Below are 25,036 nucleotides of genomic sequence, written 5' to 3' on the forward strand. Positions count from 1 at the left end.
AAACTGGCAAAGGAACCAAGGTTTCGGGAGCAAATAACTAGAGGGGGAAAGGTAATAGAATGGGAAGAAGACAAGAATTTATTTGGAGTGCAGGTTAGAAGTTGATTTCCCTAGCAAGGACTGATATCAGAATGTAGGCAAATAGAAAGAAATATGGGATCCTAAACGAAAGACCAGCAGTGGTAGAGTTTTTAGTAGAATCTAGAACAGAAGCTGCCATTAAAAAAGGAATAATTAGTAGAGTATATAAAATACTGCATGATAACAAAGAATCAGTGGAGGTTAGAAAGGATTGGGGAAGAGAGATTGAATAAGTGATTCACAAAGAAACAATGGGAGCATATATGTATGTCTCCCAAAGAAACAATGGGAGGATATATGTATGTCTCCCAAATATGGAACAAAATTTAGAAGATGATTTAGGATTTTTGCTTGGAAATGGTTTACACAGATATTTTTATACCCAAAGTAGACTCCAGAGAATTTTTCCTCAAGCAGACAGCAAATGTTGGGTGTGTGACAGGGAAGAAAGAAGTAATTGGGAACATATTTCCTGGAAGTGGGGTGAGTTGGTGGACTTCAAGGATTCCCTGCGGGAGGCACTGTCGGAGATGCTGGGCGGACAGATTGGTGTGACAAGGGAGATGATTTTTCCGAGCTATGATAGAGAATCAGAATTGCCTAGACCTGGTAAGGCCTTGCAGTCTCTAATTATGGTGGCTGCCAAAAAAACAATTACTAGTAATGGAAATCAAAATCTAAACCAACTATACTAGTCGTAGTAAATGTAGTAATAGAAATAAAACAACTGGAATGGAGATCTTTAGAAAAAGGTAGAAACAAACTACATATGAAAAATGAGAATTGTGAGAAAAATACATGCAGGCGAGGAATGAGGTTTAAAGGAAGGCAGGACTTAAGTGAGCTACTTAGTATATGTTTTTTCCCCAGCAAACATCTTTATTAAATTTTCACATATGACATAGGCAGTCTTACATTTATATAAATGAAAAACAAAAAAATTACACCACTTTAGTTGCAAACATTACACATCACAGACACCACTGAAACAACTGTAGTTGCAAACATTATACACAGGTTATAATCTATCCAGTCATGGTCAGCTAAGCATTATATAGCACATTCAAATCCTGCCTCTTAAACCTCGTTCCTTCTCTACATATATTGTTCCCACAATTCCCATTTTTCCTATGTAGTTTGCTCATTCCCTTTTCTAAAGATCCCAATTCCAGTTGTTTTATCTCTGCTACTACATTCACTACTGTTAGTAAACCTGGTCTAGACTTCGATTTCCATTTTCTAGTAATTGCTTTTTTGGCAGCCACCACAATTAAGACTCAGCAAGGCTTTAACTATGTCTAGGCAATTCTGATTCTGTATCATAACTCAAAAAAATAATTTCCCCAGTCAATCCAATCTGCTCATCCAGCATCTCCAACAGAGCAGACCGCAGTAATTCCTAAAGTCTGCCAGGTCATCACAGTCCAAAAAAATGTGTTTCCAGCCACCTTTTTCTTGCCCATCATACCTCCAACATTTGCTATCCACCTGAGGAAAAATTCTTTGGAGTCTACTTGGGGTGTAAAAATACGTATGTAAACACAGGCAAAGATCCTAAATCTTGTAGATTTTGTTGCATATTTGGGGGAAATATACATATCCCCAATTGTCTCTTTATGAATTGCTTATCCAATATCTCTTCCCAATCCTTTCTAAGCTCCTGCGATTGATTTTTATAATTATCATGCATATTTTATACGCTTTACTAATTATTCCTTTTTTTAATGGCAGCTTCTGTTCTAGACTCTATTCAACTATACCAATGCTGGTCTTTCATTAAGCAGCCCCCTATTTCTCTGTCTATACTCTGATATCAATCCTTGATAGGTAAGGCAATCTCTAACCTGCAGTCCAAATAAATTATCGGGCTCTTCCCATTCTATTACCTTTCCTTTTCTAGTTATTTGCTCCCAATACCTTGGTTCCTTTGCCAGCTTTCTCCAATAAATTCCAGCTCCCTCTTGCCTATTAACTGTATTCCTAACCACAGTCATCCCCATCAGCAAATTCTCTTTTCTCCATTCTAGTGCTGGTTTAGTTCCTAGAATACTCCCTGCTATTTTATGAATATAATACTCTGTATTTTTTTTGTTGTTCTCCTCAAGAGTCTGCATCCACAATCCCAATCTCTCCTTATTTCTTGAGCTTCCCCCCCATATCATCATCAACATCATCATCATCCCTTTTGACTTTGAATTGTTGTTTTCTGCTTGTGCTATGTACAAGAGCCTTAACTGTGTTGCTCTAAAATATCCCTTCAAATTGGTTAATCATAGTCTGCCTTGATCTACTGGAAGAATCATCTTATCCCAATTGACCCTTGCTGTCTTCCATTCCCAGATACAATCCTTCAGTTCTTTGTTATCCACAACTTCTCCTGTGTACAAGACTAAAAGGGACAAAAACATTTTAATGGGGTGTATCTTAGTATGCATATCCATACAACAAAGCTTCCAGTTTCTCAATTTTTGTATTATCTTCTGTTTAGTCTCTTCACACATATCCTTAGCTGCCACAACAGAGAGTCATTTCTAATCCATACTGCTAAATACTTAATTTTATTATGTCCCCATAAATATGGATATTGTAGGACCAATTCATGTGTAGGTACATCATTTACTGCTATTGCCTTTGTTTTAGCTTCATTAATTTTGTATCCCAAGAACATCTGAAACGGTCTTAAAATGTTCCACAACACTATAATGTCCCTTTCTGGTTTGTCATGTATAAAATAATATCATCTGCAAATAGAGCCAGCTTTTCCTGACTACCATACCAATTATATTCTTGAATTGCCAAGTCCCTTATTTTCTTTGCCAAACGGTACAAATATAATGCAAACAAAGGGGAAAGCGAACAACCCTGCCTTGTTTCTCTACTCAAGCAGGAGTTATCAGAGAGAACCTCATCCACTTTAATGTTTGCCTCTGATCCCTCATATATGCTTCTAATCAACCTCATAATTGTATCAGGGAAAGCAAACGCTTCTATTGCCCCGCTCATGAAGTCCCAGTCTGCTCTGTCAAATGTTTTCGCTGTATCAAGAACAACCAATAAAAGTGGTATTTTCTTACATTCTGCTTCCCTCTGGTTAATACAGTCAAAGGTTTGCCTCCTCCCCACAAAACACCACCGATCTGCATCAATCTTGGTAACACTTTTGCCATTATAGACAAACGCTTTATAATCATGGTTTAGTATTGAAATGGGCCTGTATGAAGCTGGATCTGATGGAACTTTACCCTCTTGGAGTATTACCGTTACCACAGCTTTCTTCCAGGATGCTGGTACTTTTCTTCCTCTTAAAATACTGTTAAACAAAACCTTCCAGATTTTTATCATTTTTTTCCCTACTAACTTCCAAGCTTCCACAGGAATACCATCTATTCCTGGGAACTTTCCTGTAGATTGGTTATACATAGTCATTTTTATCTCATCGCTTCCTATCCCGTTACTAATTACGCCTCATCTATCTCTAACCTTGGCATATTTAATTCTTTCATAAACATTTCCATTTGCACCTTTTCTTGATTTCCATATTTCTCTGCTTTATACAAATTTTCATAAAATTTCCGAAATATTTCTAATACTTCTACAGGATCTCTTATCTTCCTTGTTAAAGGCTCCCTAAGCTTGGCGACAGCCCTTTCCACTTTCTGTTGCCCAAGTTGTTGAGCTAAAAGTTTTTGTGCTTTGGAATTATCAAAAAACAGTTGCTTAACAGCAATCTTTCTAAACTCGTGCATATTAGAGGTAATCCCTTATTTTGTTTAGCATTCTGCAGTTGCTCCTTTTCTTGTTCTGAGAGATTCCCCCTATTTTGCAATACTTTAATGTTTGTCAATCCCTCTAAATAATTCTTGTTACTTAACTACATCTCCCTTTCTTTTAATTCCACCCGTTTTAAACTCCTCTTGAATTTTATCCCACTCCCTAGCTATGTTTTCAGAAGAAAATTCTATCTTCTATAGTAGCTCCTGAATTAATTCTAAAACCCATTCCTTACATTCCTCTCTTTTCAACCCATAGGTGGAAAAGTGCCAGTCTCTCATTTTTATTTCATTACCTTGCGTTTTTTATAGTTATTACTGGCGCATGATCTGCATGTCCTCCCTGTGTTCGTGTGGGTTTTCTCCGGGTACTCCGGTTTCCTCCCACATTATAAAGACATACGTCTGGAGCATTTCTTCCCGTGCCTCTACTGAATATTGGCTTTGTTCCAAGTCAGACTTTCCAGGTAAACAAATGTTAAATAAGAAAATAAATAAATTCACTCCGAACTCTTAGTACTGAATTCACATCTTCCATGCCAAACATTCTCATAAATCTCTTCAAAAATCTACCCTCCTTTGTTATGTTTTCCCTTTTATGCCCCCAGACAGTCACTTTTGCATGAACTATTTAACGTTTGACTGAAAATGATTGGGTAGATAAGTGATGTACAATGTTTGCAAATGGGAGTGTGTCAGTATGGTTTGTGATGTAAAATGCTTGCAACTAGGATTGTGTCAGTGTGGTTTGTTTCATTTATATAAATGTATGTTTGCCTACGTCTTAAGTGATGGTTTAATAAAGATGTTTCAAAAAAAAAGGGGGGGGGGCAGGAATTAAATAATGTATGTAATGTTGCTTATGTTATATGATATATAGTAATATATGCGAAGTATAATATTTGTAAATATCAACTTAATACAGTTTGATTACTTTTATATTAATGTAAACTTGCCTATATCACAAGTGATTATTCAATAAAGGTGTTAAGATATCGGAGTATAGGCAAAGAAAAAGAAATAAGGGTCCTAAACGAAAGACCAGCACTGGTAGAGTTTTTAGTTGAATCTAGAACAAAAGCTGCTGTTAAAAAATGAATAATTAGTGCAGTCACAGCATATAAAATATGGCACGATAACTATATGTATAAATCAGAAGAGATTAGAAAAGACTGGAAAAAGAGATTGGATAAGCAATTCACAAAAAAATGGGGGGGGGGTGTTTGTATCCCAAATATGCAACAAAATTTAGAAGACTTAGGATTTTTGCTTGGAAATGTTTACATAGATACTTTAATACCCCAAGTAGACTCCAGAGAATTTTTCAAAGTCTAAACCAACTATACCAGTAGTAGCGAGTACAGTAACAGAGATAAAACAACTGGAATTGGGATCTTTAGAAAGGACAGGAGCAAATTATATTAAAAAAATGGAAATTGTGGGAACAATACATACAGGTGAGGAAGAATGTTTGTTTAAAAGAAGGCAGGATTTGAATGAACTACGTAATGTCTGACTGACAATGTGTTGCAACTACAATTATGTCAATATGGTTTGTGATGTAAAATGCTTGCAACTAAAGTTATTGTCAATGTGGTTTGTTTTTGTTTATATAAATGTATGACTTTTTATTAAATTATCACTTAGGACATAAGCAATGTTTCTGTTTAAAAAAAAAAAAAAAAAATACAAAACTCTCAAGCATTTCAGTTTAGATTTATCAAGGGCAGGTCATGGTTACTTAGCTTGGTGGATTTTTTTTGAAAAGGTCACCAAAACAGTGGATGAAGACAAAATGGTTCACACTGCATACCTCCACTTAGCCAAAGGTTCTGACAATTTTCCGCTCAGACATAATAGAAAAGCTAAATAAACTTTTAGTAGACCTCTGTCATCCACTGGACTGATAGCTGGATTACAGATACGATGCAGGAAATCAAAACACAGGAATATGCCTCCAAAAGAAATCGGTCACTAGTGAAGTCTCACAGGGTTCTGTGCTGAGACCTCTCCTGTATGGCATCTACTTTTCTGAAGTAAAAGCCAATACAAAGGGGCTCTGGCTGACTACGTTTGCAGAGGACTGCAAGCTAGGAGCAGTCATTGAATCCTCAAACGATTTAGCCATTCCGCAAGAAGACCTGTCCCAAATAAATAACTGGTGCCAAATCACAGGCTAAAATTAAAATGCATTACTGTATCCTTTGGAAGTCATCCACCATAGAGAACTACCACACTGGCAAGACACCCTAACAGTTCACACAGTTGTTCATGATTTGGGAACTTATGTGGACAGTGGAGTTGTGTCTAGATCTAAGTATGCCATTGTCCCCCTTTACTCAGCTTAACTAGGCCAGTCATTGAATATAATGCCCCCTTTGCATGCATCTGTCCAGAAAAATGCAACAACTGGAACACCCACAGAGACACCTTACTTAAAGGATACAAGGTCTAAAGAACATATCCTACAATGCAAGTTATCCTCCGACCCAGTAGTGATGGACTTTATGCACACTGGCAAGTCTACTGACATCAGAAATACTTGGTTTAGGAATCTTACAGAGGATACCATTGCTTTTGAACAGACTCCCCACCCACATATAACAAAAGTTCATCCCTGTTCATATTCAAGTGCAACTGGAATCTATGGATGGAAAACAGAAAACTTACCCCACTACTCCCTTACTACCAATGGACAAAGGCAACTCCGAATTGCTTTACCCCTGCAAGAGTCTCTTCAAATTAATTTATGGTACGATTCCAGTTATATTCATTAGAGGTAATATATAATTATTGACCATGGGATGGGTATGAACAACCTATAACCAAATACGATTGGTTACGTTGAACCCATAAAAGCAAAATGGCTACATTTAAAATGGCCCACAAGGGCAGCTAACCTAGTACATAACCTGGGTGGCTGTTTTATAGGTTCATAGGTAATTACTCCATTGATAAGACACCACTAAATGTTAACCAACTAGTCAGGGATCTGGAAACATATGTATACAGTAATCTGATGTTTGATCAACATGTGGCCAGGTAGTAAGAAATTCATTTTATAATCACCCAACTTCTAAGTAAGGGCATGGCATCCAAGGAAATCATAGTGCCACTTAATGAAGGGTCCGATAATGGCTGAACAGAGCATGTCCTCTTTGGCATGTTACCTGATCAGACATATACAACAATTGGAACTCCCACAAAAGGTTCCTTACTAGGAGAATCCAGGGTATAAACACATTGTCCAATAGCTCTCCTTAAAGTCCTATCCCTAAACTCTGTCTCAGGTTACCAAGAGCCAGTCTATGTCTGGCATATAAGGCAGCCTCAAATCCAGCTTTGAAGGACCTTTTTCACATACACAAAACAAACGGCATCAGAACCACTAGATCCATGGATATGTATTTTTCTTTCAAACATAAATAGGACATGCTGGCAAAACAAATACATTTCTCAGGATCCCCATGCATGTGACACAAAGTCCATCCCTAAACCTATTTAAGTGTAACCTTGACCAATGGATGGAAAGTGAAAATTCACCACAGGTCTAGCCCCCGTGTCTCTGACAGACAATGACTATGCCCGAAGCATACCTCCCCAAAATAACCTTTCGAAACTTCCTAACATACCCCCTCTGAATACACACCTATGATACACAGGGACACAACTGGGTTGGGTTGTGCAACTTGGGGTATAAAGGCCCTGGTAGTCTCTAGCCTAGTATCTACACCCAAGACCCTATCTACTCAGAGTGCATCTATTTGTAACAACATTTCATTTTATTATATTTTTAATGCTTGCTCATTTTTATATTCATGTACTTTGCTTTCCTTCTGTAAATGAGGCTCAAGAAATAAACACCAAAATGAATGTAAAATTGAACAAAAATGTTTGGGCTGCCAAGTACTCTGCACTCTATTTTCCACAGTACTGTTTGCATGAGGATGTACAATCTTGTTTCTTCAGTTTAAGAGGACTATGGGAAAGGCAATTATGGGAAGAAACAGTGGGCAATACGTTTACCATCATACTTTGATCTTCTGTTCTATGTTATGCAGCATGAATGTCCCTTTGTAAAAGGTTATCTTAGTGGCAGCTCTTATTTCCACACCACCATAGTATTCTGCTGTGTGTAGCACTTCCTGCAATCAAAGCCTTTGTTATCCACTCATACTCAAAAAACCTGACAATGGTAAGAGTTTGATGCTGTGAGCCAAATAATGCATCAAACATTGATAAAAATTCCAAACAGGAATAATACAAATTATACCATGACCCCCTATTAATATTCCAAAACGTGCACGCCGATTGGCCAGCGTGCACGTTGTAAGTTGACTTATACTAATGGAAAAAGGTCTGGTCGCCCGGACTTTTTCCATTAGTACAAGTCTTTTTTTAAAACACTGTCTCGCTATGTTAAAAGAGTTTAACATAGCGACACAGGTTTAAAAAAAGCAACGGAGATCTCCATTGCTTTTTTTAAAGCTGTCTCGCTATGTTAAAAACTCCTTTAACATAGCGACACAGTGTGTAAAAAGCAACGGAGATCTTGCTTTCTCCGTTGCTTTTTTTTTTTTAAAACCTGTCTCGCTATGTTAAATGGGTTTAACATAGCGAGACAGCTTTAAAATAAGCAACGGAGATCCGTTGCTTATTTTAAAGCAGTCTCGCTATGTTAAACCCATTTAACATAGCGAGACAGGTTTAAAAAGCAATGGAAGCAAGATCTCCGTTACTACTGTTTCGCTATGTTAAATGGGTTTAACATAGCGAGACAGCTTTAAAATAAGCAACAGACATCTCCGTTGCTTATGTTAAAGCTGTCTTGCTATGTTAAACCCATTTAACATAGCAAAACAGTAGAAAAGCAACGGAGATCTTGCTTTCTCCATTGCTTTTGGCCACAGCTCTGATGTACTGTGTAGGCATGCGCAGTACATCAGAACTGCCGCGGATGCCAGACAGCTGCGGAAGGGCAGCAAAGAGGCATTATACAATGCCATTATTTAAGAAAAGTAATAGTTTCTTTTCTTAAATAATGTCATAGTACAATAGCAATAACCCACGCCTGGGTGTGGGTGATGCGGGATTTAACCACGGTTGTCTTTGTTTGGTCCCTCGGGCTTCGCCCTCGGGACCAAACCACGCCAACCGTGGTTAAATCCCGCGTTACCCACACCCAGGCATGGGTTATTGCTATAATATCAAAATCAGACAAAAAACATACAGAGAGATTGCAGAACTGTACAGACTGGAAGCAGAGGGAGAAATACTTTAATGTTGTCGCGGCTCTTTAAGGACTGTGGTAAAATAAGAGGAAAAAAAAAAAAAAAATTCACATGCACTTTCCCCTTGGAACTCTGAATCATATGTTAAAATAAACCACTTTATAAACATTATGTAGCAAGCTATTCAAACCATGCCATTAAATCCTCCTGAAAGAAAAAATAAAATATATATATTTTTTAAAATTTATTTATGTCACGAATCATCTAGTACTCTGCCTGTTAAATTACATCCATCATTCAGTCATCCAGTTTTTGAAACACAGTCTTCAAAAACACTTTTATGAAGAGTCACATTATTATTTATTTTAATTTAAACTGCAAGTGAACAGGACCATTTACAGCCCCTTTAAAGTCACGATCTAGACACAAAGTAAAAGCATACATCAATAAGTATGCACTAAGCTATACAGCAATTCAAATTAGGAAGAATAAAAATCATGTCACGTATTAGAAGATATATGTAGGTAACTGGAAACAGATTTCTGGGAGTGTAATGACTTGGCAGACTAAAGATTCCCTGCAGACTACTCTAGCAGAAATACTGGGTAAGCAAATTGGTATAACTAAGGAAATGATCTTTTGAGCTGTGATACAGTATCAGAATTGCCTAGACATATGGAGGCTTTGCAGAGTTGAATTCTGGTGGTTGCCAAAAAAGCAATTACTAGAAAATGGAAAAAGTCTAAACCAAATGTGCTAGAAATAGTGAATATAGTAAAGATAAAACAACCGGAACTGGGATCTTTAGAAAAGGGTACAAGCAGATTACATAGAAAAACTGGAACTGTGGGAAAAATACATGCAGAAAATGTTTTGGATGAGGAATGAGGTTTAAGGGACGGCAGGAACTGAACAAGCATTGTAACATTTGACTGACAATGACCAGATACATTACAAGTGATGAATAATGTTTGCAACTGAAAATATATCAATATGGTTTGTTTTCATTTATATAAATGTACGACTGCCTATGTCATAAGTGATATGTGATATGTTTCTTGTTCAAAAAAAAACACACACACAAAAAAAAAAAAAAAAAAAAAGATACAAAATACGTACTTTTATATTTTAAAATAAAGCAAACTGCAGAAATTGAGTGAAGAACTTATTTGCCGTAGTAAAATAGTAAAGAAAACAATAACAGAGTTAAAAGGATTGGGGAGACTGATTACACAAACAATTAGGACAATATAGGAATAGTATGTACAGGAGAAAAATAAAACAATAACAGGGTGGGAGGAGTAGAGGGTTAGGCTATGTACAGCCAAGATAAGATGAAAACAGTATGTACAGAGAATATCTTATAAAGAACACAGCAGTAAAAGGAGTAGGGGGTGTAAGGACATGACAGACATTAACAGTGCATAATGAAGAAGAGGGCACATAGGTTTATACGGTTATAAAGGAGAAGTGCCAAGTAAAGAGCTATAAAACAAGAAAGTTACATAAGTTGTATTAACTGTATCATACGAGGAAAGACGTGTTGGGTAGCATGGGTGCTGTAATTAGAGGAAGTACTCTTGGCTCACTTTGGTACAGACATCTCCAAAGCACATACATTTGGCTTGCTCCTTAATGTAAGCTGTTCAGAGACAGAAGACAGTTTAAGTATGGTGCTAGCTGGGGAGTTCAACAGATAGGGCAAGGTATAAGCACTGTCAGCAAAGGTTAGTGAATTTAAAGGTTTAACAAGTGTTAGGGTGGAGAAGGCAGATGATTTGAGAGCTACAGAGAATTTCAACACTACAATTAGGGTCTATATTATTTCAGCAAACCCTTAAAATAGCGAACGCTGTTTAACTTGACCCAATAAAGTCGAAATCCCCAAATCTCGAACACACAGAACAGAGTTTTTTTCCCCCAGGGGGGATCCAAACACAAAACCCTGCTTGAATATACCAACTCCGGGATCGCACTACAGTGGAAGAAATGGCAAAGTCCCAAACACGGCCCAATGATTTTTTTTCCCCCTGGGGGTGGGGGGAGGGGGGGATTGCTATTCTGAGTGTTTGGGCTTTAGGGATTTTAACTTTATTGGGTCAATGAAACAGCATTCGCTGAAATAATATAGACCCTACAATGATGTTAGTGGAGTCCTTGCATTTCTCCAGCTGGAGCACTTCATAAGCAAGGGTGCCTATGAGTAAGGTAATTTTATGTGAAACAAGAAGCCAACCTGACAGTTCAATTGCAAGGCAACAATTAAGTTTTTAACCTGCATGAGCAATGGACTTTACAAGTGCCACTTTACATTACTTTTAGTTTCTACTCTTAGCACCGATAGAGCCAATGATGGAATGCAGGCTAGTTGCACAGCATAATGCATCCGAGATTATCCAAGTGCAACTAACTCTGGGCAAGACCGCAATCCAAATTGTAGCTTGCTACAGACCCCCCCACCATACCCCAGGATTCACACTCCTCATTTCTTGATACATTGGAAAGTATTAGGGTACACTGGAAAGTATTAGGGTACAACCCAACACCCTAATAATGGGCGATTTCAACTACCCCACCATTAACTGGGAAAACTACTCATATACCAACTCTTTTGCTCAACGTTTTCTAGAATTCATAAATTCCAACGCCTTGGATCAACTTATTCACACCCCCACCAGGGGCAGCAATATCCTAGACCTGGTCATTACCAACATGGGAAACCGGTGTTCCACACCAGAGGTCAATTCCTCATTGGTCAGATCCGACCACAAGCTAATCAGCCTAGACATCCACATCCCACCCCCAGCCCCAATTAGGGAAACCATCGTAAAAATTCTCAAAAGCCAACTTCACACTTCTTAAGACAGAAGTGGCAAACTTCACGACACCCATGCAGACGGACAATAGAGGTATGACTGCCAAATCCTACACAAATGCACTTTATAAGCACTTACACGAGTGCATGGATCATGCTACCCCTAATAGAACCAATATGTTATCCTCCAACAAAGAAAGCCAATCTGGTGGCCCACTGCCATAAACAAACTCTACAACAGAAGAAAGAAACTGTTGCAATCCCATGGCTGGAGGAACTCCCTGGTCAACCTCAGTAAGAAGCTGAGATCCCTCATAAAATCCTCCAAAGCTAGTTACGAAAACAAAATTGCCACTGACTCTAAAGACAACCACAAAGCATTCTATAACTATGTCAAGAATCTAAATGGGAACACTCAGATCTGCTCTGAGTTGCAGCATAATGGCACTAAATATACAGAACCAATTGATATTGCCAACATCCTAGCAGATAGGTTCAGTGCTAACTTTACCCCCCTCTCACCCCCTAGAGGGCCCATCTCTATACCGGAAGAATGCAAAGTTCCTATAATCACGGCTGCACAGGTAAAAAACACACTCTCCAAAGCCAAGAACACAGCATCCATGGGACCTGACAATATCCCAAGCTGCGTTCTACACGAACTATAGAATGAACTGGCACCCTACCTAAGTACCATGTTCAATCATAGCCTCACCTCAGGCTTTGTACCCACTGAATGGTGCACTGCGACAGTTATCCCACTCCACAAAGGGGGAGCCACGACAGACCCCAGGAACTACCGCCCCATTAGCCTGACAAGCCTGGTCTGCAAGGCCATGGAACGTATCATCGTGGAACTTATAAACAAAGACATTGGTAATCTCCAAACTCTGGACCCTACTCAGTTTGGATTTGTAAAAGACAGATCATGTCTCCTAAACCTGATTGACTTCTTTAAAGCAGTCACCAAAACCATAGATGAGGGTAAAATGGTTCACACAGCTTATCTAGATCTCGCCAAGGCTTTCGACACCATCCCCCACTCTGGAATTATAGATAAGCTCACTAAACTAGGTATAAATCCCTATGTCACAAGATGGGTTGCCAACTAGCTCAAAGACAGAACCCACACTGTGAAAGTAGCAGATTCCAAATCCGACATCAGACCAGTGACAAGTGGAGTACCACAGGGTTCAGTCCTGGGTCCTCTCCTATTTGGTATCTACTTCTCTGAAGTGCAGGCCAACACAGAAGGTCTTTGGCTAACAAAGTTTGCAGATGACTGCAAACTAGGAGCCATAATCGCAACTCCTAACGATGTGGACAAACTACAAAAGGGCCTCACTGAGACAGATACCTGGTGTCAAAGCCATGGCCTGAAGCTCAATGCCAAAAAGTGTATTGTCATCCCTTTTGGTAAAAACTCTGTACCCATGAACTACCACATAGCTGGTAGTCTACTTAATGCCGAAAATGTGATAAGAGACCTTGGGACACAGGTGGACAGTAGTCTCTCCTTTGATAATCACATTGCCACAGTGGTCAGGAAATCCTTCTACGTGGCTCATCTCACCACAAAAGGATTCTCATCCAGAAAAAGAGAGGTCATTGTTCCCCTCTACTCATCACTCATTAAACCCATTATAGAGTACAATGCCCCTTTTGGTATGTACCTCACAAGACATCTACAACAACTGGAAGACCACAGAAATACCTCACAAAGAGGATTACTGGCCTCAAACAGATGCCCTATGCAGACCGTCTCAAAAAACTACAGCTTTACTCCATCGCATATCGTCTACTCAGGGGCGATCTCTGCCTAACATACAAAGCTATGTCAAACCCATGTTGGACATGCTCCACTTAAAGAAATCCCAATCCCTCCGAGCTACACGCTCTAGGGACCTTAACCTTGTCACCACAATAAACAGAACATGCTGGAGGGATAGATTCCTGTCCCAGAGACTTCCCATACTCTGGAACAGACTACCTATCTATGTTAAACAGAGCTCCTCATTAGCACTCCAAGAAAAATCTTGATGATTGGATGGGAAATGGGAAATTCACCCCGAGGATCACTTCTGTAACTCTGCTCGACAGGGGCAAAGGAAAATAATTTTCTTGAGTGGCGAAAGCCAGGGTACATTTTTTGGCTAGGCTTGTATGGGCCCTAGGGCCGATAGGTTCATAGGTAGGTACTAGGCTATCAGCAGAAACATTCTTTTGCCTATTCTAGCCCTTCCTTGTAAGTTAAAAATTATAATACTGTATGGCATCAGCAAAGCAGCAATCTGAAGTTTATTGTTCAAATGGTTTATATGGGCTGAGAAAATTATTTAGGGGGTCTAGGCAAGTGCTGAAGTACTTTTACTGAGTCCACTATTTAAGAGAGCCACTATTAGGTCAGTGAAGTCCCAGTATGAGCCGAGATGTTTGTGGGTATCAAAAGCCATTGTGTTGGTTTTATCGAGGTTTACCTTTAGCCCTTTTCTGACTGCATGCCTGAACTAGCTGAGTGAAGGGTTTTGTGTGGGTGTAACAGTTTGAGGGGAATGGCCTGTTCTCCCAGATAACATTGTCTGTATAAAGCAGGACATTGTTGGTTCGTAGAGGGAAGTAATGTAGTTGCTGTATTTAACAAATAATACTGGCCTGAGAACAAAGCCTTATGGAACTCTTGACTGGATAGAGGGTGGACTGTGTTTTGAATAGATAAATTTTGAAGTTTCTAACCTTTAGACAGCCGCAAAACCACTGCACTGCAGTGGTGTGATCTACACTGTCAAACACTTTAGAGAGATCCATGAAGATGGCAGCAATTAGGTTTCTGTAATTCACTGCATGGTATACTGCATCTATCAGAGTGAATGGATGTGTTAGTGCAATGCCTTTTTCTAATTCCATGCTGGTGTAGAGTCCCTTCAATCTGGTCTTACAATTGGCAGGCTACTACGTTTAACAATGCAATATATCAGTATAACTCAGGTACAGGGAGTTATAAGTATTCTGCAAATTCTACTGCCATTAGTTTTTTGGATGTACATTGGATGTGGTGGTGTGGATATACTGGAAATGTTGCTTACTTCCCTCCAGAAGGCTTTTGGATTTTCAAGAAGAGCATCTTGCGATTTGATTAGGTAGGCTGTTTTTGACTAAAAGAACAGACTAACTTACTTTGATAGACTGAGGCAGCAGGTAAACAACTTTGCCGACAAGAATCTTGAAAGTCATGGATGGAGTTGTATCATGGATTTTCTAATTAATTCTAAAGCCAAGAATGGCACTGCACTTTTATGTGACATAAAATAAAGTCTGGAGAAGGGAGGGAAAGCTTCAACAACTCAGGGTGGACTGACTAACCCCTAGATGTTTTTCTGTTAGCACCTCTCTAATAAGCTCATACAGGCATCTAAATTCTCACTGACCCACAGCAACACAACTGAGTTTTCATGAGACCCAACAACTACCAAATGTTCTCACTTGGACTCCTAGGTTTTCAGTGTTCTTAAGCCATTCCATCACAGAAAGCATACCAGGCAGGTAGACAAATATAATACTGTATACTCAAACATTACAATGGAGATTGTGTGTCAACAAATTTCTGATAGTACTTCTAAAACATTACGGGTTTGTAAATTATGGTTCTGTATATCACTGCATTTAAAAATTGCTAGGTTGATAGTGAACCGCAATAAGCAAAGTATACATTTTCTTTATAATGCAACAGTGTAAATAATCCACATATAGAATAAGGTTATTTATACTAGTATATGATGAGGTTTGATTTTGTACTATATGAATTTCAATCATGTTTGTAAAGGGTCAAATGACCAATCCACCCACCAATCAGCAAATGGCAGTACAGTATACTATCAAGATGCATGAAAAAGCATTTTAAACCAAGAGTGACAGTACTGTAGCCAACATCTTGTATACTTAGTAATTCACAGTTTTCTTAGAATGTACCGTTTATTCTCAGAATCCATTATTTTAATATCAATGTAAAATGCATGGGGCACAAGTCCGCTTTTGTAAGCTGCTACACTGACGGTATCAGAGAAACAGACATTATTAACATGTTTCAGGTCTAATAATACTGACACAGCTGACATCATCATCAAGATAAGTACACAGAAGTAACCGGTCCCAGAAAACAACAAAATGTAAAGACTTCTCTTTGTTAATGGTTTAAGAAACTGTACAGCTCATCAGCTGAGGAGCTGAAAGCCCAACTGTATGTAGTCAAAACTTTTTCAGATGATATAAGAATGTCATTTGGTCTTGATAAATGGGCAAAAGCAACCTTTAAAGCAGGAAAACTGCAGCACCAGTAAAACATCAGTTTGGGACAATAATGTGATATAAAAAAACTTGAGCAAGAGGGAGTGTGTAAATATTTGGGAATTTAAGGATAAACAATAAAACATGAACAAATGCGAATAAAATTTAGTAAGGAATATTTTAGAAGACTTAAATTAATCCTGAAAACAGCACTGACATCTAGGAACAAAATTCAAGCTATAAACCCATTTGCTCTTCCTGTCCTAACTTAGTTTTGGAGTGATTGACTGGCCCCAAAATTTGTTGTATAGACTAGGCAGGAAAACATCAAGGATGCTTCATGCTTAAATGATTTATAAAAAAATCAATGCATACCAAGATTATATATTCCCAGTTCCGAAGGAGGTATGGGCCTCCTTGAAATTGATTATGCATAGAACTGCAATTGAGGGATTGCACACATATTTGCTGACTTCAAGACCCAAACATAGTGAAAGTTTTGAAACATGAGGAGAATAACTCTAAGAGGACTTCCCTGCTTAATGTAGCTGAACCATATTGGCGTCAAGAAGGAATGGAAATCAAACCAGAAGTAGATAAAAATCAGGCAGAACTGAATGTGCCAAAAAACAAAAGAAAGAATACAAGGTGAAGGATCAGATGAGAAGGCATGAAATGTGGAAAATGCATAAATACAGTTGCAAGTACAGAAAACTTCTGGAAGAACCTCATGTTGATTATGATCAAATGAAGGATTGGTTAAAGAGAGGAGAATTCAAACCAAAAGATAAAAGGTTAAAATTGGCATCCCAAGATAGTGGGCTATGTACATGTTGGTTTATAAAGTCCATTGAACATGTCAGAGAAACAAACAAATGTAGGTACCTCATTGTGACATGCTAATGGCAGAAGGATTTTACACCGAAAGGCGCAATAATGTGGCAAGACTGTTGCACTGGGGATTGTGCAAACATTATGGTACTTAAGTGGCTGAAAAACTTGAACATGAACCACAAAGCATCATAAAAAATGAAGTCTACATCACGTGGGATCACCCATTAAAACCAGATATAGTGGTCCATGAAAAGACAAAAGTAGCATTGATCACTGAAATCGCTACAGCCAGTGACTAGAGTGTCTTGCATATAGAGACAGAAAGTCATATCAAGATTTGCAGGCAGAAACGAGAACAATGTGGAAGAAAGATACCCAGACACTTCCAATAGTAGTAGGAGCAATGGGTCTTATAAAAAAGAATCTACAATCGTATTTAGATACGTTACCAATACATGTAACTCCGTACGAACTGCAAGAGGAGTCTTACGAGGCACATTGCGGGTGCTGTGAACAGCACTTTTGGTTGACCTCAAAGACTGAAACAATACTAATTTCATGAACTTTAATCATACTTTGACTTAGGAATGCAGTCCAGTCCCATCATGGTATTAGAAACCCAAATTATTTGGAGGAATTAAAAAAGTAACTGGCCCAAATGCAGAGATGATAAATCAGTAAGCAAAGGACAGCAGTATTGCTGGAACTGAATTCATCCTCAAGTCTTGGCGAGTACCTTCATGAGGTGGACATTGTTTTTCACAAAATCTCACCAAGACAACACTGATGTGTAGACTGCATTTCATATAGCATACATCATGTTCAGAGTAGGTTAAAAAAAAAGGACAGCTAGGTGCACTAGACCAAAGATAAAAAAGTGCCCAATCCTGGTAGGACTGGAGAAAATGACAGTGTAGAATCTTCAAGACATGGAAACATTCCTACAATGGGGCTAGGCCAGGCGATGGAAACATTCCTACAATAGGGCTAGGCCAGGCCAAGGGGGAGGATGAACACCCCCCCCCCCGTTGTAGAAGGAAGTAAGTATCAGTCTACAAATATCACAAAAACTGACAAGGCCAAATAAGAGCCATAAAGACGACAAGAGTGGACTATTCAGGATAAGAAAGAAATTATGTATTGTCACTATTATGCAAGAAGCCCAGAATTTCCAGACAAAAGAGATACGAAAAGATTAAGAGAAATTAGAGGAAAAAAATACTTCCACAAGAAAAACTGTCAGAACCTTCAAATGTAAATGTGTGTTCATTAACACAACAAATCAAGAAACCTTGGGCCTTCTGGAAAAAGAAGAAACTGAAAAAGTGTTAAAATATGACGAACAAAGTCTAGAGAGTTTTGAAAGGTATAAAAAAAGAAATATGGACATGGGAAACAGCGAGATCTGAAATAATGCAATATTTATGCAAAGGAGACGGCCAAATGAATCAACACAAAAAAGCAGCCCCAAAGATATTCAAAGAGATATACAAGTAAATGCATCCAGATATGGAAAATTTCACAATGAAAAAAATAAAATAAAATAAGCTCACAAAGAGGGAACATAGAACAGAAGATTAATAAAAGTAGAAGTAAAAGGAAATAGAAGCTGAAGTTATGGAATATTTGCAAAGTAAAGGTTATAAGGTTATAGTGTAGAAAGTCTAAACACAGAATATATCACAGCATGATGGAACAACTTCCCAAAGTAAGGAGAAAAAGGAGGCGCAAGAGACATTTGAACAAGAAATATGGACAAGGGAAAGAAAGAGAGATTTAAAGTGGTGTAATATTTATGCAAAGGAGAAAGCAAAACTAATCAATACAAAAAGAGCAGCAGCAAAGCTATATAAAGAGAAATACAGGCAAAGGCATCCAGACATGGACAATTTTACAATACAAAAAATAAAAAAACAAAGTAGAAAAAAGGATTAGTAATGGAGAAGTTAAATAAATAGAAACTGAGATTATGGATTACCTGCGAAGTGAAGGATTTGGAGTAGAAAATCTAACTCGGACAACATCACAACAGGATAGAGTAATGAATCCCCAAATGAAGGAGAAACCAGAGGAGCGGGAAACATATGATCAGTTGCCATATGTAGATACCTTGGAGCCTTTCACAGGAAACCAGTACAAACGTTCAGCTGAAGTTGCACAGCAAGAGAAGGAACAGGAAACTGTGGCAACTCTGACGCAGTCAATGATGTGGTGGGATAGGTCAGTGAGCTCCCATAAAGAGCAACGGATGACACAGGATGAAACTGAAGAGAATGTAGCACAGGAAGACGCTCTGGAACTTTCTATAGAATGCCCACAGGAAATGGAGAACAAAGATAATTTTCTTCTAAACTGAGGACACATTCTAAGAGAAGAGTTGCTTGACTTAATAGAAATGGACAGATATTAAGATCAATGAATAGACTACAAAACGTCAATAAAACACCAAAAGTTAGAAGTCTGATAAAACAAATGAACACAGTAATTAGGACTGTCCATAGAGATTCCCGTGATATAACAGAAGTAAATAGGATATATTACTGTGAAGTTAAATTGGGCGGCCACAGTGGTGCAGCAGTTAGCGTTGCCGCCTCACAGCAAGAGGTTCTCCAGTTTGATTCTCGGCTAGAGTGCCTTCTGTGGGGAGTCTGCATGTCCTCCCTGTGGTCGTGTGGGTTTCCTCCGGGTGCTCCGGTTTCCTCCCACATCCCAAAGACGTGCAGTAGGTGGATTGGATACTCTAAATTGGCCCTCGGTGTGAGTGTGTGCCTTCTGTGGAAGGTTGGGCGTGGGGCTGGCAACTCGACACCATAAAATTCCACTGCCAACCATGAGCGGACAGATGATCCGCTGTGGCGACAGAAGAAGAAGAAGAAGACTGTGCAGTTAAATTAATAACAGATAAAGTCTTACCACAAAAACATGGGGTAGTAAGGGAAAGGAAAGGGAGAAATCGAACACCATCATGAAAGTATCAACTAGAGAAAACTGTAAAGCAATTAAAACAAGAAGTGCCACCGTTAGGAGAGTATAGAAGAGGGAAAAGATATACAAAAGTACTCGGAAAGATAGATGTGATAAAAAGCAATACACAGCATACACAGTATTAGAACAGATCAGGATCCATCATGCATTCTTGCAAACAAACTAAAAATATCAGCACAGGCAGATAAATATAAAGGAAAAGTACAAAATAAACAATTTATTAAAAAAAAAAAAAGACTTCGGCTTTTCCTGGTTAGGGGTCACCACAGCGGAACTCCGGTCCGCTTATACTTGGCAGTGGATTTTTACGGTGCCGAGTTGCCAGCCCGACGCCCAACCTTCAAAGAAGGCACGCCTATTCATGCTCACACCTACCTACAGGTCTTTAACCTCACTCGACCGCAGGGAGGACATGCAGACTCCACACAGAAGGCACTCCAGCCAAGAATCAAACGGGAGAACCACTTGCTGTGAGGAGACAACGCTAACCGCTGCACCACTGCGGTTATAAAATAAGTAATTTATTGATGACAAAAAAAGTTTTATATAGACAATTGGGAAGCAACAAAGGGAATTGAACCACCACCAAAATAAAAGAAAAAAAATACATTTTGGAGAAATATCTACTAACATCCTGTACCAAAGAAAGAATAAAAAGTTCAAATGTACAGGATATGAAAAGTAAGTAACAGCTACAGAGATTGAAACAAAGTTAAGAAAAGTTCAACTAGAAAACCCCAGGCCCAGATGCAGTACCTAACCTCTGACTAAAAGAATTAACATCTTTACATGAACATTTAATCATGAGAAAACTATTTATATGCACATTTGAAACAGACACCAACCTGGTTAACTACAGGAAAAACAATACTCCTACATAAGAGTGAACCTGCAAGCTATCTTAAAAACTATAGGCCAATACCTTGCCTTCCAACGACATATAAACTATACACTGGAATTGATGCCAACACAGTTTAGTCCTTCAGAAGAAAACTCAGTCATGGCAATAGAAAAGGGCAATAAAAGAAAGTCATATGGAACAAAGCCTCATTTGAAGCATGTGACAGTGTCCCACATTCATGGATAAAAGAGTGCTTAAGAATGTATAAGCAAGAATGCACTTCTGTACTGCATCCAAACTACAGAAAGTAGACACATTTCTCTAAACGGATAGCACTGGGATGGCCAGACTGGTGTTATCCATGCACTATACTAGCATTTTACTCCCTTAACAGCTCCTGCTTCATTCGACTTCAGGAAGAGTAATACATGTGGTGGTGGTGGGGGGGGGGGGTAGACTTTTTTTTTTTTTTTTTTTTTTTTTTTTTTAAGTGCTGCTGGATCTCTTACATCCACCTGGGGCAGATGGGACAGCAGTGCACCCCTTATGTGGCTAGGAAATAAGTGAAAAATGTTGAAGTATACCCTGCCATCTCCAAACTTTTGGCCCCAAATGTAAAGTAACTGAGGAAAGGGGCAGCATGCAAGATGTAGTTAAAAAAAAATCAGAAACAAGTCACACCTGGGTGATGGGGGAAAAAAAGTTTTCTGAGCAGAAATGGACAGCCCATGCCCCAACACTGTAACACTGACAGAGAGTGTCGATACTAATGTGTGTGTGATAAGTCTGAAACGCAGATAGGAAACTGTTAATGGAATAGAGAGTAACAGGACCGAAAACATACGTAACGAATACTAACACAAGTACATTTCCATTTACAGTGCCGGTTTTGTATTAGGACAGTACTCCACCAGATGCAGAGTAGCAAAGACCGCCCAACATCCTGCGCATGACTTTTACTCTTAGTGCATGTCTGTATAAACATAAGACATCAGTCAACAAAATGAATATTCAAGGCAGTGACTTGTAGTTCTTGTAGTGACTCAAGCAGTGACATGTAGTAAATATGTACGATACAGAATGCATCGGCAGCCCATCACAGTGTCTTTACTGTGTATATGTAATTTTCTGAACATATAGAGAAACAAGGTGGTAGAAAAGCTGTCTGTGTTAAGCACATAAAAACAATAAACGGAATGCAATACATTACAAATATTACAATTTCACATTCATTCGCCATGTATTTCTAGCACCGTATCCGCTGTGCGTCAGCTAAATACTACTAATGTCTTTCGGCTTTGCCCGCTTAGAGGTCACCACAGCGGAACTCCAGTCCGCTGATTGGCAGTGGATTTTTTTTTTTATGGTGCCGAGTTGCCAGTCTGACGCCCAACCTTCAAGGAAGGCACACCCATTCACTCTCGCACCTACCTGCATGTCTTTAACATCACTTGACTGCGGAAAGGACATGCAGACTCCACACAGAAGGCGCTCCAGGCGAGAATCGAATGGGAGAACCTCTTGCTGTGAGGCAACACCACCAACCACTGCACCACCGTGGCCTCTATTGCGTCAGCTAAATACCGTTCACAGATATTATGCAACTAGTTAATTGTTCAAGCAAGCTTCTGAGCAGGACCTGAATGCAACACACAACGAACATAAACTAATTCTTGGTAGAACACAGCAGTCTTTACGCTACTTCTATAATGTGGCATGCACAGTAGTTGACATCAGACAGAGTAAGCATCATGTACTGCTCTGTAGCCACAGCTCCCACACCAACTTTACCAATTTCCTCAAGCAGTGCTAACTTGGAGTTGGTGTATTTAAGTAAAGGAAGTGTGCACATGGGGAGGGTGCAGGGGGGCCTGCCCCCCCAAAGACGATTACTGTACAAAACTAAGGGAAAAAAACATGAGGGATGCAGGGAGGCCTGCCCTCCTGCAAAACAGATTACTATACAAAACTACAGCAAACAAACTGACTTTGGTGAAATAATTTTTCCTTACATGTTCTAATAAAAAGACGAATAACTCCCCTAAAATGGCCATCTTTTTCTAAATGGCACAGTATGATCACATACATTAATATTCATGATGTCACTCATAAATCTGCATGGCTTGTCAATCAACCATGATTACCATGCCAATCACACGGGCTTGCCCTGTCAATCAATTTGGGCATGCCCATTTCTGCGCAGAAATGCCCAAGGGGGGGGGGTACTGTTCTAATTCAAAGCCACAGTGCCTTCCACAATCTCACCCCTACATCTTCCGAGCACAGAAAGCTATGGTGCCTTTCACATTTGTTTCCTGATAACTGGGAAAAATACAGCAATGAAATAACACATTCTCTTTACCTAAACACACCAGAAAGTTTAAACACCATCTGTAAATATAAGCACATTTTTTATAAACAGCTCAAAAAACATTATGGCTTACTGAAATTACAATTTTCTACAACTGCCTAAACTAACGTGCCACACAGATCTCAAGATATGCTCACAACACATCTCTCAACTGTCCATATTTTGGCTTTATGTTTTTGGTCTGTTCCTCCTAAAATTTGTGATTTTTTTTCTGGACTTTTGTGGCAAATCAGTAAGGAATGAATTCACTAAATAATGACAGGCCTTTGAGTTTCAGAATTCATACCTACAGAAAATGCATGATAATACAATACTTTTTATTCTAGCAACTTTCTTAGTTTATAAGTGCAATATTTAAAATGTACCCCTATTCGTGAGGCTTTGACATGCCGTTATTTTAGGCTTTGTCCACATTTTTTGTGCTAAAAGGTTGAGATAGGGTTGACACCTTTTCAAATGCCCAAAGTGGGACATTTTTGGTACAAACGTCAGATTTTGCAAGCCAAAACCTACCCATGGCCAGTACAAATGACAGAACTTCACTTTTGTGCCTAAATAAAAGCTTACTCTTGTAGTATTTTAGTTGCTTATTCCGTTTCTTATAACATTTAGGTGTTTCAGATACAGAATAACTGTTGTATGCAACTGTTACATAAAATATAGGAAATAATTTTGTCCTAAAATCTCAGGACATTTACCATTTTTACAATTTTTTTGCAGGACACAACTGCCCAAAGAGGGACTGTCCCTCACAAAGTGGGACAGGTGGTAACCCTAGGTTGAGAGGTATACTCGCAGACATAACTAATCCACTAAAAACAGCCTATGTGGTAGCTGACAGCTAAAAATATGTATATTAAAGTGCAAGGAGGCAACATCTGTAGAACTGTGTACATCTTAAATGCAAAGAAAATTGAGAACAACAGACTGTGAATAAAAAATGAAAATTCCTGGCTAGACTCCTATCTCAGAAAAACATCACTTGTATAAACCCATACAAATACAGATAATAAAAATATTTTCAGAATGCGAAAAAAATGACACCCTAATTAAGGTGGTGGACCAGCTCTGTCTTACAGAGCTGCGCCTCAAAGATACCTCAAAGGAAGACTCAAGCTCATCCACTAGTGTACCACCAGCAGTATTCTGACTCCTCACTCCGGATGTCGTTGGTATTAAACCTGCCTGTCCACCTGGCCCAGATTGTGGGGGTCCCGTTTGTTGGGCTGCTGAAAACATACTACTTATGGAGGACGCCATCATACACTAACCATTACGCATGCCCTGCAACACTACGTGACAGCGTGTTGTGTTTAGAACGCTGTATACCTACGCTGTCGTACTCGTTTTATTTAAAAGATTGTGCAGTGTGTAAAAATTTGTCAGGAACCCAAAAGACTCCAACTTGCCAGTTCCAAGACATCTTTAAGTCTTGAAAATGAGGGCTGCAACGCAGATCTGCTTTGCTACTGTTTTGTTAGTGATTACAGTACTATTTCTCAATACATTATATTGTTTTCAATGTAAGGCGCAGTAGCTGGAAACGAGTAAAATGAAAATGAAGAGTGCATCTCTTAAAACATACAGTCATAGATGCTTGCATTTGTAAGGGGTGGGGGAGTATCTTTAAGCTGCCGCTGATTTTTGACTATTGCTTGCTTGCTATGTCCTTCTTAATCCCTGGTGACGTTTGGAAATAAGGTGGTGAATTACTTAATGGCAATAATTAGATTTTATAGAGTATTTATTAAAATGTGTACGAATCCACATTCTCTTATTCTGTAACTGTCTGACGTTAGTAGTACTAATATTTTATATGTTCCTGAT

General features: G+C 38.9%; 1 protein-coding gene across 1 annotated transcript in view; it reads right to left on the bottom strand.

The window, feature by feature from the left end:
• Window positions 1-24,492, bottom strand: part of MED28 (mediator complex subunit 28) — a 196,850-nt gene extending 172,358 nt beyond the window's left edge. The window contains exon 1 of the mRNA XM_044062185.1: window positions 24,308-24,492. Within this exon, the coding sequence (XP_043918120.1) occupies window positions 24,308-24,472 (165 nt within the window). The 5' untranslated portion in view covers window positions 24,473-24,492. The remainder of the gene's footprint in view (window positions 1-24,307) is intronic.
• Between the last annotated feature and the right edge of the window lie 544 nt (window positions 24,493-25,036).

The sequence above is a fragment of the Protopterus annectens genome, chromosome 2.part1 (genome assembly GCF_019279795.1).
Source record: "Protopterus annectens isolate FY-2018-M chromosome 2.part1, PAN1.0, whole genome shotgun sequence".
In the NCBI taxonomy this organism is placed as follows: domain Eukaryota; kingdom Metazoa; phylum Chordata; order Ceratodontiformes; family Protopteridae; genus Protopterus; species Protopterus annectens.